The 13,783-nt window shown below is 32.4% G+C and overlaps 1 protein-coding gene across 4 annotated transcripts in view; it reads right to left on the bottom strand.

Moving 5' to 3' along the window:
- Positions 1-7,711: 7,711 nt before the first annotated feature.
- Positions 7,712-13,783, bottom strand: part of LOC117166938 (lysosomal acid glucosylceramidase-like) — a 40,770-nt gene continuing 34,698 nt past the window's right edge. For 2 of the 4 annotated variants that reach the window (XM_033351431.1, XM_033351415.1), the window contains exons 2-8: positions 12,916-13,025; positions 11,015-11,327; positions 10,673-10,935; positions 9,801-10,232; positions 9,588-9,667; positions 9,216-9,502; positions 8,154-8,359 (exon numbers count right to left, since the gene is read on the bottom strand). In XM_033351431.1, the coding sequence (XP_033207322.1) occupies positions 8,263-8,359; positions 9,216-9,502; positions 9,588-9,667; positions 9,801-10,232; positions 10,673-10,935; positions 11,015-11,327; positions 12,916-12,973 (1,530 nt within the window). In that variant the 5' untranslated portion in view covers positions 12,974-13,025 and the 3' untranslated portion in view covers positions 8,154-8,262. Of the gene's footprint in view, positions 7,756-8,153; positions 8,360-9,215; positions 9,503-9,587; positions 9,668-9,800; positions 10,233-10,672; positions 10,936-11,014; positions 11,328-12,915; positions 13,026-13,444; positions 13,595-13,783 lie in introns of those variants that run through there. The other 2 variants (XM_033351441.1, XM_033351423.1) reach the window with 2 other exon arrangements.

The following is a 13,783-nucleotide window of genomic DNA, read 5'->3' as shown; positions in this document are numbered from 1 at the left end:
GCTACCGTGTGCTTGGAAAAAGCGTACATTTTCTTAATCTGAGAAAATGTATTCTTAGATAGAATAAAGCATTTTATTATTCTAAAACTTTATTGTGTTACTTCGCATAGAGATGTATTCAAATGCAGAACATAGTTTACTTAGTCTGGGATCCAAGAGCACTTGAGCATCCATGTTAGGCCCTGATGATTTGATGATTGATTCTTGTGCAGAATGTTCTCCTGATTCCGAATATATCCGGTGCACATAGCGAATTCCAGGTCTATTTGTTGTTATTTGACATTTTATGTGTTTAGATAAAAATGCCATATCTCTGAAAATTATTAAAGTTTTGAAAATATTTTTCCATATTTATTTAAAGAAGTGTGATATGCACAAATTTTGTTGATAGTGTATGTTGATTTAATTGATAGTTTTCGAGAAAAACAATAAAATAGCGTTTTAATAAAAAACGATTTGTTTTGAAATTTTTTCAATTAGACTATTAGTTTAGTTTTGAATAAATTCTAAATAAATACAAAGTTTTCACATCTGTGTGTACGAGGGTTAGTAAGAGCATTGAATTGAACAGGCAACGAGGGGGGTCTCGGAGACTACAGGTTTTCAATCTGAACCGCAACCTCACACACAAACACACACTCGCAAACATCCTACTTAATAGAATTTTCTAAACCAATAGCCTAATTTAAAAAATTTTAAAACAAATTGTCTTTGTCTCAGCTAGTTTCATATGATTCCAGAAAAAAATTGTGAAATGATAAAAAATGTACTGTAGAAATGGCTTTTCATTAAAAAGCTATTTTATTGTTTTTCTCGAAAACTATCAATTAAATCAACATACACTATTAACAGAATTTGTGCATATCACACTTCTTTAAATAAATATGGAAAAATATTTTCAAAACTTTAATAATTTTCAGAGATATGGCATTCGGAATCAGTAGAACATTCTGGAAAAGAATCAATCATCAAATCATCAGGACCTAAAATGGATGCTCACTCTCCTCTTCGGATCCCAGAATAACTTCCAAGAAATTATTTCTGATAAACTTCAAAAATATATTTTCTTAATCTAGGAATATATAGTATCGAAGCAATAGGCTACTGCCTCAACTGAACACTATTTGTAAAAAAAAAATTTCGAAATTATTGTTATATAATCTTCATTTTTAAATGATTAAAAGTACATAATTCGCGCACACTGTTACTTACACATATAATCGTACGCCTAGACGCTTTGAAAAATCGCACTAGCCGAGGATTGAACCCCGCCCTACCTAAACTACCTAAACTAGTGTGTCCTAACCACGCGCTCTACCGACTTCGCTATCGAAGCACTTGAATCTCGGTGACAAAAGCTTGGGTAAGAAGTTCAAGGCAGGGTCGTACCAAGTCATATGGTGAGCCTCAACAAACTTCAAACTAAAAGTTGTTGAGCTCAAATTTAATATACCATTTTTTATTTAGAAAAATTTTAGAATTGAATTTTACTTGTTTCAAAAAAGGTTTGATACTCTTTTTTCTCAATATATTTAAAAATGTTATAAAATATCTAGAAGTAATGAACAATAAACAAAAATTAGCGGTAAAATGAACAGTTTTTAATTTATCTAACTCTTTTATTGTATATAATACTCTCTTACTCAATTTTTAATGCAAAATAACATTTCTTTAACAATAATTTAAAATATTCGAAGAATCGAAGTAAGTTTCACCTATTTAACAAGGCATTTAATACTTTTTGTTTTTAAATATTTAGAACGCTTAAAAACGACCCAAAGGTAATAAATAATAAAGAAAAGTTGCAAGCATAAAAATGCTTTAATAATATCAATGACAAAAAATTATGTTCTGTTATACGAAAATTTTCATAAACAAATGGTTCAATACTTTTTTGTTTAAAAATTTAATCCGCTTAAAAACTATCTAAAGAATATAAAAAATAAAGAAATTTTAAGTTCAAAAACGCTATAATAACCTCAGTGACAAATAAATATTTTATGATTTTTAAAAACCTTTGTAAAACGCAAAGTTTTCAATTTATTTCATTTTTTTATAATACTTTTTAACTCAGTTTTTAATTTTAAATAACAATTCCTAAAAAATAATTTTAAATATGTAGAAAAAATTGATCGCTAGTTTAAATATTACCTATTTAAAAAGTGCTCGATACTTTATTTTTCTTTTAAATATAAAATACTTCGAAATCAGAACAAACAAGAATTCTGTAAAGAAAATTTTAGTGCCAGAACTTGCAGGTTAAAAGCGATCTCACGGTGGTCGACTGAAAAATATATTTTTGCTACCTCCTTGCATTCTCAATTATTTTATTTAAATAATTTTTAAGCGTGAATTTTTTAACTTTTCCCTTATAAAATGAAATGCATTCCTAATAAACTTTTAAAAAATGCCAATGAATTTTTTTTCAAATATTCTGCTTTAAAAACGCATACAATTTTTTTAAATTATCAAGGAAATGTAATACTTGTATTTTAAAGCATTTTTTAAAGCATATAACTTTGGGCTTATGCTTTCTTATATTTATTTTTGATTATTTACATAATAAAAAAAAATTATGTAAGTATATGGGTGATTGCCAAAAAGTTAACCATTTGTAGTCCAAGACATTTTCCATGATTAATGAATTCTTCGACTGAAAAATTTAATTTGATTAATTTTTTGTAAATGTACATACTAATAATATCCGCATTAAATTTTCTATAATTAATGACATGTTGAAATTAAATTTTATATGATCATTGAATTCATTGACTGAAAAACCTAATTTTGTTAATTTTATTTTCAAAAACCTAAATCTATGCTTAATTATTTGAAATAGCAACATTATATGCACGCTACAGTACGCGAGAAGCATTGCATTGCCAATTGATAACATAAAAATATCAAACAAGATATTAACTATTTCAGATAAAAAGTAAGAATAAAAAATTAAAAATTATTTTTAAAATTCCTGCCGAATAAAGGAATTTGTTTTTCTTTAAAGAAAATTTAATTCTTTAAATTTGGCTAGATTACCATTTTTTTCCAAAGTTAAAAAATCTGTTGCCTGAAACTCATTTAGTTTAAATGAGAATAACACATGATCATTTTATATTTTCAAAACTATTTTTTTTTAGTTATAACTTTCATGAATTTTGTAACTTTTGTGATTTTCAAACTGCTATTATCGAATACGAATATTTTGTGTAAACATAATACAACTATGTCTTACAACTCGAATTCAAATTAAATAAGGTTCACATCACATAATTTTTAACTTTTTAAAAATCAATTTTTATCAAGCCGAATCCAAAAAAGTAATATCTCCTTATGGAATAAAGAATTCCTGTATTTAGCAGGAATATTTATTGTTATTTTTAAGTTCGGATGATTTTTTCTTACCTTGCACACTACACAAAAATAATTTCAGGGTGGCCGTTTTAATCGAGGAAAGAATTCCCAGTCATTTTCCGATTCACAAAAATGTTTCACGGTTTGAAAAATTCGAAATGGTTTAGCTTTGAGTAAATTAATACATACAAATAATAAGCAAAAAAATTATAGACGCAGTAAATTTATAACCTTTTAATAATTTTAGGAATGAAATGACTTTTGAGTGTTGCATAATTATTTCAAAATTAAAAACACTTTTTTCAAATGTATTTAAAAATGTTCATTTCTTGCCACCAAAAACTTACCGACGCAATAAACTTATAGTTTTTTTTTATAGTTTATGAGTGATTTGATTTGTGTGTCAGTCTAAAGTTACTAGTCTATCAAAATTGCAAATTCCTATCTACATTTGCATAAATAAAATTGATTATGTGCACCAATGTTTCGAATTTTATAAATAATAATGAATTTCAAAATAATTGTTAGCGGCGAATAGAACCAACTTCATATCATGTCAACTTGTCGATTATCATATTTAATAAGATACTTATCCCGTGTAGAAATAGCCCGGTTTGACCCGACCAGAAGAAGGTTTCTGGCCAGAATCTGACCGGGTCAAACCGGGATACTATTTTGTTAATTGCCCGGCCGGGATCTGACCGAGTTCCCAGCGGGAATCAGCCGGACCAAAAATGGTGCATAATAGAAGTATCAAAACCTTAAAAATATCTTAAGAAATATCCACAAACGATTGCCGTAAGTGGGTCGTTTGTAAATATCTGGCAGGCGAAAGACCAATTTTTTGTGTTTCCCAGTGAAATTATACTTAGTTTTTTTTTTATACAATTTTTGCTTATTTTTAATATGTTTATATATTATTTTGAATGAGCAAAAAATGTAATAAGAAGATAAATAACGTTTTCCGAACGAGATTTTGAATTACGTTATCATGTTTGCACGTAATAACGATTCGGTGACTTCCAGGGTCTGAACGCAGTAAAACGTCGGTGGACGCCAGGTTATCCGTTAAGAAATTTGTTACATTTCACAAAATTGTTTCCAATTTTCTGGAGCAAGCGGATTATTTATAAAGGTAAGTGAACTATTTTGTTAATAAGTAAGCATTATTAATATTCTTCAACGTTAATGTTAAATCAATTTTCTCAACCGGTTGCATAGGTTAGTATGTCACATGAAACCCCTGAAATTTATTTTATTTCTTGTAAAAAAACCTATGCAAACTAAGTTACGCTTAAGGTAAATTTGTTATGCAATTTAAGTTTAATTTCTTACAATGCAATTTCTTACTGAAACTTAAGAATCATAACCTATATTTTAGTACCTACATTGAATCAATGTTTGTAGTTAATATATTTATTATTATGAATGCAGTTCTTAAATTGAAATTCCAACATCTTTTTACAGGTGGAAATAAGTGCTGACAAAGATTCTTATCTCTACCAGTTGGTAGAGTATGTTCGCTGTGGTAAAAAGGCTCCAGTAAAATGCGATCGAGGAGCCCAGTCAAAAACCGGTCGGATTCCGACCGGAAGCCGACTAGGTACACCCAGCCGGGTTCCGACCAGCGCAGCGTGACGAAATCAACCAGAATCCGACCGGGCAGCCTGACCAGATTCCGGATACAAGCAGGGCAACCCTGCCGGAATCCGGCCCGAACCCGGTCATAATTTCTACACGGGATGCAGTAAGAAGTAAATTAATTTAGACTAATATATTAATTTTCATAGTATGTGTGTGATGTTTATTGTATCAAATCTACAGTTCTTATGTTGAAAAAATTGATGTGAGTCTATCACATTTGTTTCAAATTAATAATTATTTGAAGGAAAATATTCAAGCATTGTTCTGAGAGAAATTATTTCTCCCCTGAATAAATTCATTTTCTCGTCTTAAGAACATAAACATTGTCTCAATTAAAATAGCAGTCAAAATAAGTATATGAATTTACTTGGGTCAAGAAATTTTGTTAGAGTTTTAGTTACTTATCACAAGAATATAATATTCTTAATTCAATATTTTATTAAATTTGACGTAAATAAGTATAATGGAACAAATTAACCCAATAGTTTTTTGCTTAGATTAAATATATTCTTGATTCAAATAGTAGTCCTGATTCTATTATTTTCTTGATTAAAGAAAATCGGTCCCTTGTAAAAAGGAAATACTTGTTTTTTTCAAGTAAAAGCAGCCAAGTAAACTAGCTCACTTGATTTAATGCAAATTTTTTTCAGTGTAGAGACGATCCGATTGTATTCCAAAGACAGGTCTTTTTTTAAACGATCATTCTCTATCTATGTCTATTTAATACTTTTTCGTTTCCTTTGTTTTATTTATCGAATCGTAGAGCCTATTAAGTACCTACGGTAGCGCCACCAATTCAGGAGACATTTGAATTTATATTAACTCTTAACAAGAAATCTTATAGTAAATAATTAATTTTAAACCGTAGTATAATATTTTTGATTAAAATTAATTGACATTTACTGCTCTTTTTTATTAACATGGCTCCAATAACTTCGAAGTACTACTTCATGATATATATTCGAGTGTCAGATGGCCCTGTTGTCAATGACAAGGTCATTTAAATACACGAAATAATCCGATCAGTCCCATCGGCTTCAGTACGCATCGGAGCCCACTGCTCCACGACGCGAGGTCGCCATCGTGCTTATTCACTTGTGCCTTCCGCTTCGAGTGAACAGTCGGAACGTGATAACGCATTTACAGAGGTAAGCCGTTATGTTACACTGCCTTACCGCAATGCTCCTGCTTTGTCACGCATGAGTGAGCACCGCATATTTTCACCGCGTGGCGTCAATTCTCGGAAACATTAAATGGAGGATCACTAAATCCAGGTTTGACTTTTAATAAATAGAGTGTAAATAAATTTAAAATAATTTACTTTGAGTATACTTACAAAAGTTAACAAATTTGACCTGCAGGAACCTGGAAATAAATTGGGATTAGACATCGCCCCGCGAATCGTAATGGATAATTTGCGTCTTTTATTAGTTAAAAAATCTGTTTGCTGCGCGGGCACATTCTCCTCGCGCACTGTGCGCACGGATCGTTTCGCTCACAAGTTTGAGCGCGCCTAGGGCGCGCGATTGTTGATTCTTGCGCTCAGATCAGATTGGTATTATATCCATTGTCCCTATTGATGTTATTAGGATGTTTTAAGATTTCTATTGCTTCTCTATGTTTTCTTAGAAATTTGTTGTGCGTTTTTGCAATGACTGTTGTTTCATGAAATAAAATGTTATGTCCTGTTTCGATATGATGTTCAGCTAGTGCTGATTGCGTGAAATGTTTTAGTCAAATGTCATCGTCAAAGCCGTAGGTGTTTTAAGAACCTTCTTTAAAATAAAATCGAAAAAATGCAGTTACAATTTATGACTGTAATTCCTCAGAAATTTAAATCACAGTTTTCGATTTAAGTTATAGCATTTACAATATTTGAAAAAATTTACTTAAAGTGTACGCATTCAACGTACGAAAACGAGTGCGGAGCGCGAGAGCGTACACGCGCGCCGAAGGCGCGCTCAAACTTGGCGCGAGGCGCTGCGCGCAATGAGAATGTGCCCGCGCAGCGGACATATTTTTAAAAATATTTTTAATCTTATTTTTTATGACTGAAAAAACTACGCTTTTTATCAAAAAAATATTTGTACAAAATTTGTAAATCTTTTTTGGTTTAATAAATTTTGTCTCGCTTATTCTCGTAGATTGTATCCTTGTACTCAAATATAATTTTTTTAATTTTCAATATGGTTTTTCAAAAATAAAACAAAAACTACTTATCCTACAAAAAAGTAATTCCTGAAAAATTTGCTATTCTTTTTTAGGTGCACAATTTTTGTAAATCCATCTCTTTTCGTGTCTTGCTATGTTTTTCACAAAATGGAGTTATTGCTATTTCATTAGTTCTTTTTTCGATAAAAATGTGAGGGTTCTATTTTTTTAAATCAAAATTCAAAACGTTGTTTAAACAGTCTTGTACGGCCTTGAAAAAGCAACTTTTTTCTGGACTTTTTCTCATATCACGCTTTTTTTTTGCTGCGAATGTTCATTTTCGTTTTGTTTTTTGGATTTTGAAAATGCTATAACTTTGGTAATTTTTATTTTATCAAAAAAAGAAATAAGGACAAAGTGTTCGCAGTTTAGTCTACTATGAATAGCGGTGAAACAAATTTTCAAATATTAAAAAAAGTTGTCTCAACAATCTTCAAATGCTCGAACTTTAAAAAAAATTTCAGAAATAGCTGCCTCACGAACTCGTCCTTTCTTTTCATATCCTTATAAACTGTGCCAAAGGGGAATCCAATCGAATATTTTCTTTAACTAAAAAAAAAAAAATAAAAAATAAAAACTATTTTTTCTGGCTCAGGGGGTATCAAAATGTCGACATTTGATGGAATGCTCGAAAGTCATTTTTCACATAAGACCATCTAATGGGCACCAAATTTGGCGACTTCTTTACGGCATCGTTACGGCATCTTTACGACAACTTTACGACATCCTATGTCCATGTCATCGTCAGATCATACGACTTATTTACGATACTGTAAAGACACCTTAACGACATTGCCATAGGATGTCGTAAAGTTGTTGTAAAGATGTCGTAACGATGTCGTAAAGACGTCGAAAACTTTGTGCCCACTGGACAATACCTTCTCATTAGGATGAGAATGTAAAAATTAAAACTAAGCAGACTTTGCTTCAGTTTGTATTTTTTATTTAAGTTTATGATTTATTCAGTTTAAAAAGTTAGCATCGTTTTGAGAATTCAACTTTTACTTAATTTTGTTGATATAAAATTAAATTTAACTTAATTCCTTACATTTATTATCAATACAAAATCGTGTTCATAGAGAGCGCTGGTAATTCCAAGTTGATGACTCCATTTCTGGGATCGACTATATCAACCTTCTTGGATATGCTACTTCTAAAAAGAAAAAATACATTCATTTTTAAAGACCATTAAATTGCGATTAGTTTCACCTTAAATTTAAATATTTCCACCGTACCAACCCTGGCGGACCGAAGGAACCGAATGGAGCCTCTACAAAGTACCCGTAAAGACCCCATTGGGTTCCCATTCGGTTCCTCTTTAAAAAACTCGAAAAAACAGCAAAATCAACTTTTAAATGGTTGAAATTCGGATTCTACGTTAAATGTCCCTATAGAAGGTCACGGAATAATCGCATTAGTTTTTTTTTGAAACGGTAAAAAGTTTTAAAAAATATAAGACGTATAACGCCTGTTGACTGCTACACTTCAAGCGCATCGCAGTCAACAGGCGTTATACGTCTTTTTTTTTTTTTAAACTTTTTACCGTTGCCAAAAAAACTATTGCGATTATTCCGTGACCTTCTATAAGGAATTTTAACGTAGTATCCGAATTTCAACAATTTAAAAGTTGGTTTTGCTGTTTTTTCGAGTTTTTAAAAAATGAACCGAATGGGGACCCAATGGGGTCTTTACGGGTATTTTGTAGAGACTCCATTCGGTTCCTTTGGTCCGCTAGGGAAGCTTCAATTATAAAATTGAAAAGGATTGAAATGTGAATTCGTATCGAGTATGACCTTCATGTAAGAATTGAAAATGGATTGAAAATTTGCTACCGATTGGGCTGGATACAGATTTTGAAATGATCTGGAATAGTTTGGATTGATGCAGAACGACTATAACGCTTCACGGGACAAAGGAGAATTAAAAAGAACAAAAATGATTAAAATGAAAGTTGATTTAACAAAATCTTCAAACGTTTTTCCTATCATAGCTTCAGATGTTAATCATACCTATTGTATATTAAAACCACAGTCTTATTCTCCGGTGTTTCAAAGGCTATAGAAGTCAGCGAACGGAATATTATCGAGCTGTCCTCGAGCTCGAGCCGAACTGATCCTCGAGGCAAAAATCTGCTAAAGTGGTGGATAGCATAATACATTGGTTGTTTAAAAAACTCATCAGTCTCCGGATCAACAATGATTGGGGCATCTACGTTATTCTCATTCCAATTTGGTCCGCCGACTTTGTCCAAAGCTAAGTTCCAGTCAACCCATCCAGTTACCCAATGATTCATATTCTACGGAGATGAATAATTTACACTTGTTACTCTGACTTATATGACTCTTTAACTAATAAAGAAGATAAAAATAAAGAAATCATACCTCAAACATTTTTAGGGCTGTACTCTCTGCTCTCTCCCAGCTCCCTAAAATGACTTTTTGCAACTGCCAGGGAAGAGATCCTAGAAATAAATTTTCGAAAATGTTAGGTGGAGATTGAAAATAGATTAGCTTCAACAGCTAATCAACTTTAGTCTGATAACATTAAATTTGAAATCACTTGAACTTTGATTTCAAAAGACTTTTCTAACTCACCTTCACAAGCTTCAGTCATTAACAAGAACTTCTTGGGAAAGTGATTATGAGTCTTATCCAGGACAACGGCCGGGATAAGCGAATCCCAATACCAATGGATGGCGACACCACTGATATACTTCTCAGCAACTTTGTTTCTGAAGACTAGATCAATGAACCATGGAAGATTAAACCTCTGGTCATCGAGACCAAGGATTAATGTCTGGTTGTGTTGAGAATTATCTAAAGATGGACCCAAATTCTCGGCAACCCAAGTAGCAACAGTTCCCGCCGTCCAACCCATATTGTTAATAGTTACAATTGGGACATACGCGTTGGAAGGTTCATTGCCAGTGGAGATTGCCCACATGTCGATGCCTTGTTTCTTATATTCGTCCAAAAACCTTAGTAGATAATCAGCATAAAGTTGATAGTATTCCTTTTTCAGAAAGCCTGGAGAAATACGATACTAAATAAGACGAGTCTTACAATACTTGTTGAGGCTGATTCTAGGATTCATTTGGATTGTACGTCAGAATAAAGGGGATTGAAAGTTTGCTTCGAATTGGTGCCATATTTATTCAGATTGGTGTCTTAAGTTGGATTGTACTACAGTAGTATGGATAGATTGAGAAGGGTTGAAACATCCTTCCGGGTGAACCACGAAGTCACTGGGATTGGGTTTATTAATAGAAAAAGATTGACAGGTGGAAAAATGTAGGGCTCGGATTCACAATAGATTTAACTCAAGGTTTCTAAAGCATTGAATTCCTATTTGAAATTTTCGCCGTGGTAGAACCTCTTCCAGAATGATCTTCAATGATTCTCTAAGTGGATTTAATATTTTTCAAAATAGAATTTTCTAACATGATCTTAAATTCATATAAACCTACCGAACCCGAAACTATTGTTGTTGGTTTTCATCCACATTGGTGCGGTCCAAGCGGCTGAAAAGAACCTCAGATCCGGGTTCATTTGAAGAGCGCTCTGGATCAGGGGAATCTTGTAATCTGTATCTTCTGGTGCGAGGCTGAATTTTTTTAAGAGAATATCATTCTCAATATCGTCATAGGTGTAGAACCTTGTGGAGAAGTCGGTTCCTCCAATTGGAATACGACCTAAATTGTATCTGCTGCCTTCTCTCGTGAAATAAGTTCTAAGGAAAACCAATGTCATAATAAATAAGTTACAAAGTATTAATAATAAAATGAGAAAGTTAACCTTTGGATTCTTACTCTAGTAATTTTTGTTGAGTAGCATCACTGAGACTTTTAATGTTAATTGCTGCAGAGTCTGTGAAGGCTCCACCGAAACCTTGTATCGCCTGGTATCGTTTTTCGGGATTTAAAGTCAATATTGTAGATCCTTCTTCAGTGTGACCTATTTTTCCTGTTGTTAACTCCATCCTCTGTCCAGCGTTTGATGAAACATACCAAAGAAAGGTTCCAGGTTCTGAACTAGTTTCAGGTGTAGAATCGCAATAGGTAGAGTTGCAAACGCAGACGATGCTGCCTTTTCCAAAGTCACGCGGAATACATTCATCGGCAGCTGAAAAATGAGAGTTTAGTTAATCGAAGTGCGTAACAATCATAAAAACATTTATCGTACAATTATCCAATTTATATGTTGATGGACACCTGAATGTAACTGAATATAACTTATTAAAATGAAAGCTCAAATAAAATATTTATTTGAATTTATACTTGAACTTAACGCTGTTCAAAAGGGCTTAAACCAGCCATTTTATGATGTATTTATATTCCAAGTGGATCCTAAGAAATTCAATAGAATTGAAGAATATTAAAGAGAATTTAAGGTGAATTCAATTAAATTCAGTAGTGCTTAATATAACCGGTAAACTGGGAATAATTTCAAAACGCGTTTTAAATACAGAATTAAGGGCGTGCCCCTTTTCCACGCATATGCGTAGGCTTTGGACCCTCGCCGTCGGCTTGCGGGTTTGATTCCCGCCTCGCACTCTGGAAGAGCCTCGGCGGCCCATGCCGTGAACACTAGCCTAGCAAGGGAGTTATTCATCTCCGGAGAGTCCCGGGAACGTTACCTCTAGAGAAAAAGTTTTCTCTAAGTACCTAAAGCTGTTTCTCTAGGTGGTTAGGAACCCATCTTAAACTGTAGGTCCCCTTTTCACCACGAAGTAAGTGTGTGCGGGGATGTGAAGGAATAGGAAAGAAAGTGCAAGAAAAATTTAAACCCTTAGGCTTAGGGGACACATTAGAAACTTCCATTCCAAATTAAGATATTTATCTGGAATACAGTGAAATTAAACGGAATTCAATGGAATACTATAAACTTGACTGGCATTCAATATAGTACAGAGAAACTCTTCTATAGCGCCGATTTTAGGGCTGACGGTGAGAGAAAATTCCGTGGAAATTCAACTGCTATTCAAGAGAAGTTAGTGGAAATAACTGGAATTCAAAAGAAGACCTAGCGGAATGAAATAACTGGAGGATTCGAAATCGACATTTGTATGCTAAAACTGTTACAAGTAAATAAGGTCAGATTGCCATTAAATTCATAGCACATTGAACACAGTTATACCAAATTTGAAGAGATAACTTGTCATCATCAGCTTTAAAGTAATGATAAGATATTTCACTGCATATTACAAATTGTCAATGAAGGTCACGAAAAAATCAACGTTTCGTAATAAGTTGGGCAAGAACTGTATTAATATACTAATTGGCAAATAGGGCTGAGTGAACAATATGTATGTGTTGGGATCCGAAAGTAGTGAGAAAAAAATTCTGAAATCGGTTAATATCTTCTTTTCTTATTTTTTACTGAAAATTACAAAAAAATGTATTGGTCCAAACACTATGGCGAATTTTCCATGTGTACAGTTTTTTTTAGTGATCAATAATAAAAACTCAGCAGTTGAAACTCAACTTTTTACTCAATTTTTATTTAAATGTGCGAAAAACATGTTTTTTTTTATTGAGTCCAATGCAAATAAAAAATAAATAAATAAAAAAAAGAACAGAAGCTATTAATCGATTTCAAAATTGATTTTTCACTTTTTTCAGATGTGAACCCATCAAAATGTATCGAAATAAAAGATAAAACAATGAAGCAGAGGAATTTATTAGAAAATATTTTTATTTAAAAACCTTACCTGTAATAGCAATCCAAACGAAGGCAAGGAAAAACAACATCTTTAATAGTTTATGCATGGTTTCTAAAGTCACTATTACTCATTCATTCGTAAGGATCTAGGACGAGGATCTAGAACAGTATTATTTACATTTGTTATATCGGCTCTGTGATATTTCTATTTGAATATGTATCAATATGCTAACAGATTACAGTTTAAGTATATTGGAGGATGTAATCTAGGAGATAAGCATATTTACAAAATGGTTAGTGATTACATATTTAATCTCTGCTTAATTCTATAGTTTAATTTGTATCAGAATCGTATCAGCTGTCATTTTTAATCGAATGCGCCAAATATTAATTATGCGTTTGTAATTTTGTTGACATGCTCATCAAAAGCGGAACTGATTAATGTAACATTTGAATACGTTAGTGTTAATCAAATTTTCTGTGACCAGGGACTGAATTCATTTTTTTAAAGTTTTATTTGAAATTTTATGATATAAATATTTTATAAAAGCGCTTATTTCTTTATTTTAAGTACTTACCACCTCATTTGAAATTAGCCGAGAATACCGATTTGGAATATTACATTTAACTGAGAGGCCGTTGTGGCTGACATCCGTTATACGGAGCTCAAAAAAAAGTGAAGCATGCGCAGACAATTTTTTATATTTGTTAATATACTAACTTTCAGCCATAATATTTTCTGTTAATATTGCTCTAATTTTTAGAGTTTCGCAGTCTAGGGTAGAAGGCCTTATAAAAACGGTCGACTGTAGGGGGAAGTGAAAGGAAATTGCGAGAGTGAAACTCGGAGAAGTGAGGGGAAATGAAGGGAGATCAGCGGAATTGGGAAAATAGGTGAAATGATTTCGGGGGGGGGG

The sequence above is a fragment of the Belonocnema kinseyi genome, chromosome 1 (assembly GCF_010883055.1).
Source record: "Belonocnema kinseyi isolate 2016_QV_RU_SX_M_011 chromosome 1, B_treatae_v1, whole genome shotgun sequence".
Classification (NCBI taxonomy): Eukaryota; Metazoa; Arthropoda; class Insecta; order Hymenoptera; family Cynipidae; genus Belonocnema; species Belonocnema kinseyi.
Note: the sequence above shows the minus strand (reverse complement) of the source record. Positions and strands in the feature narration are given on the sequence as shown.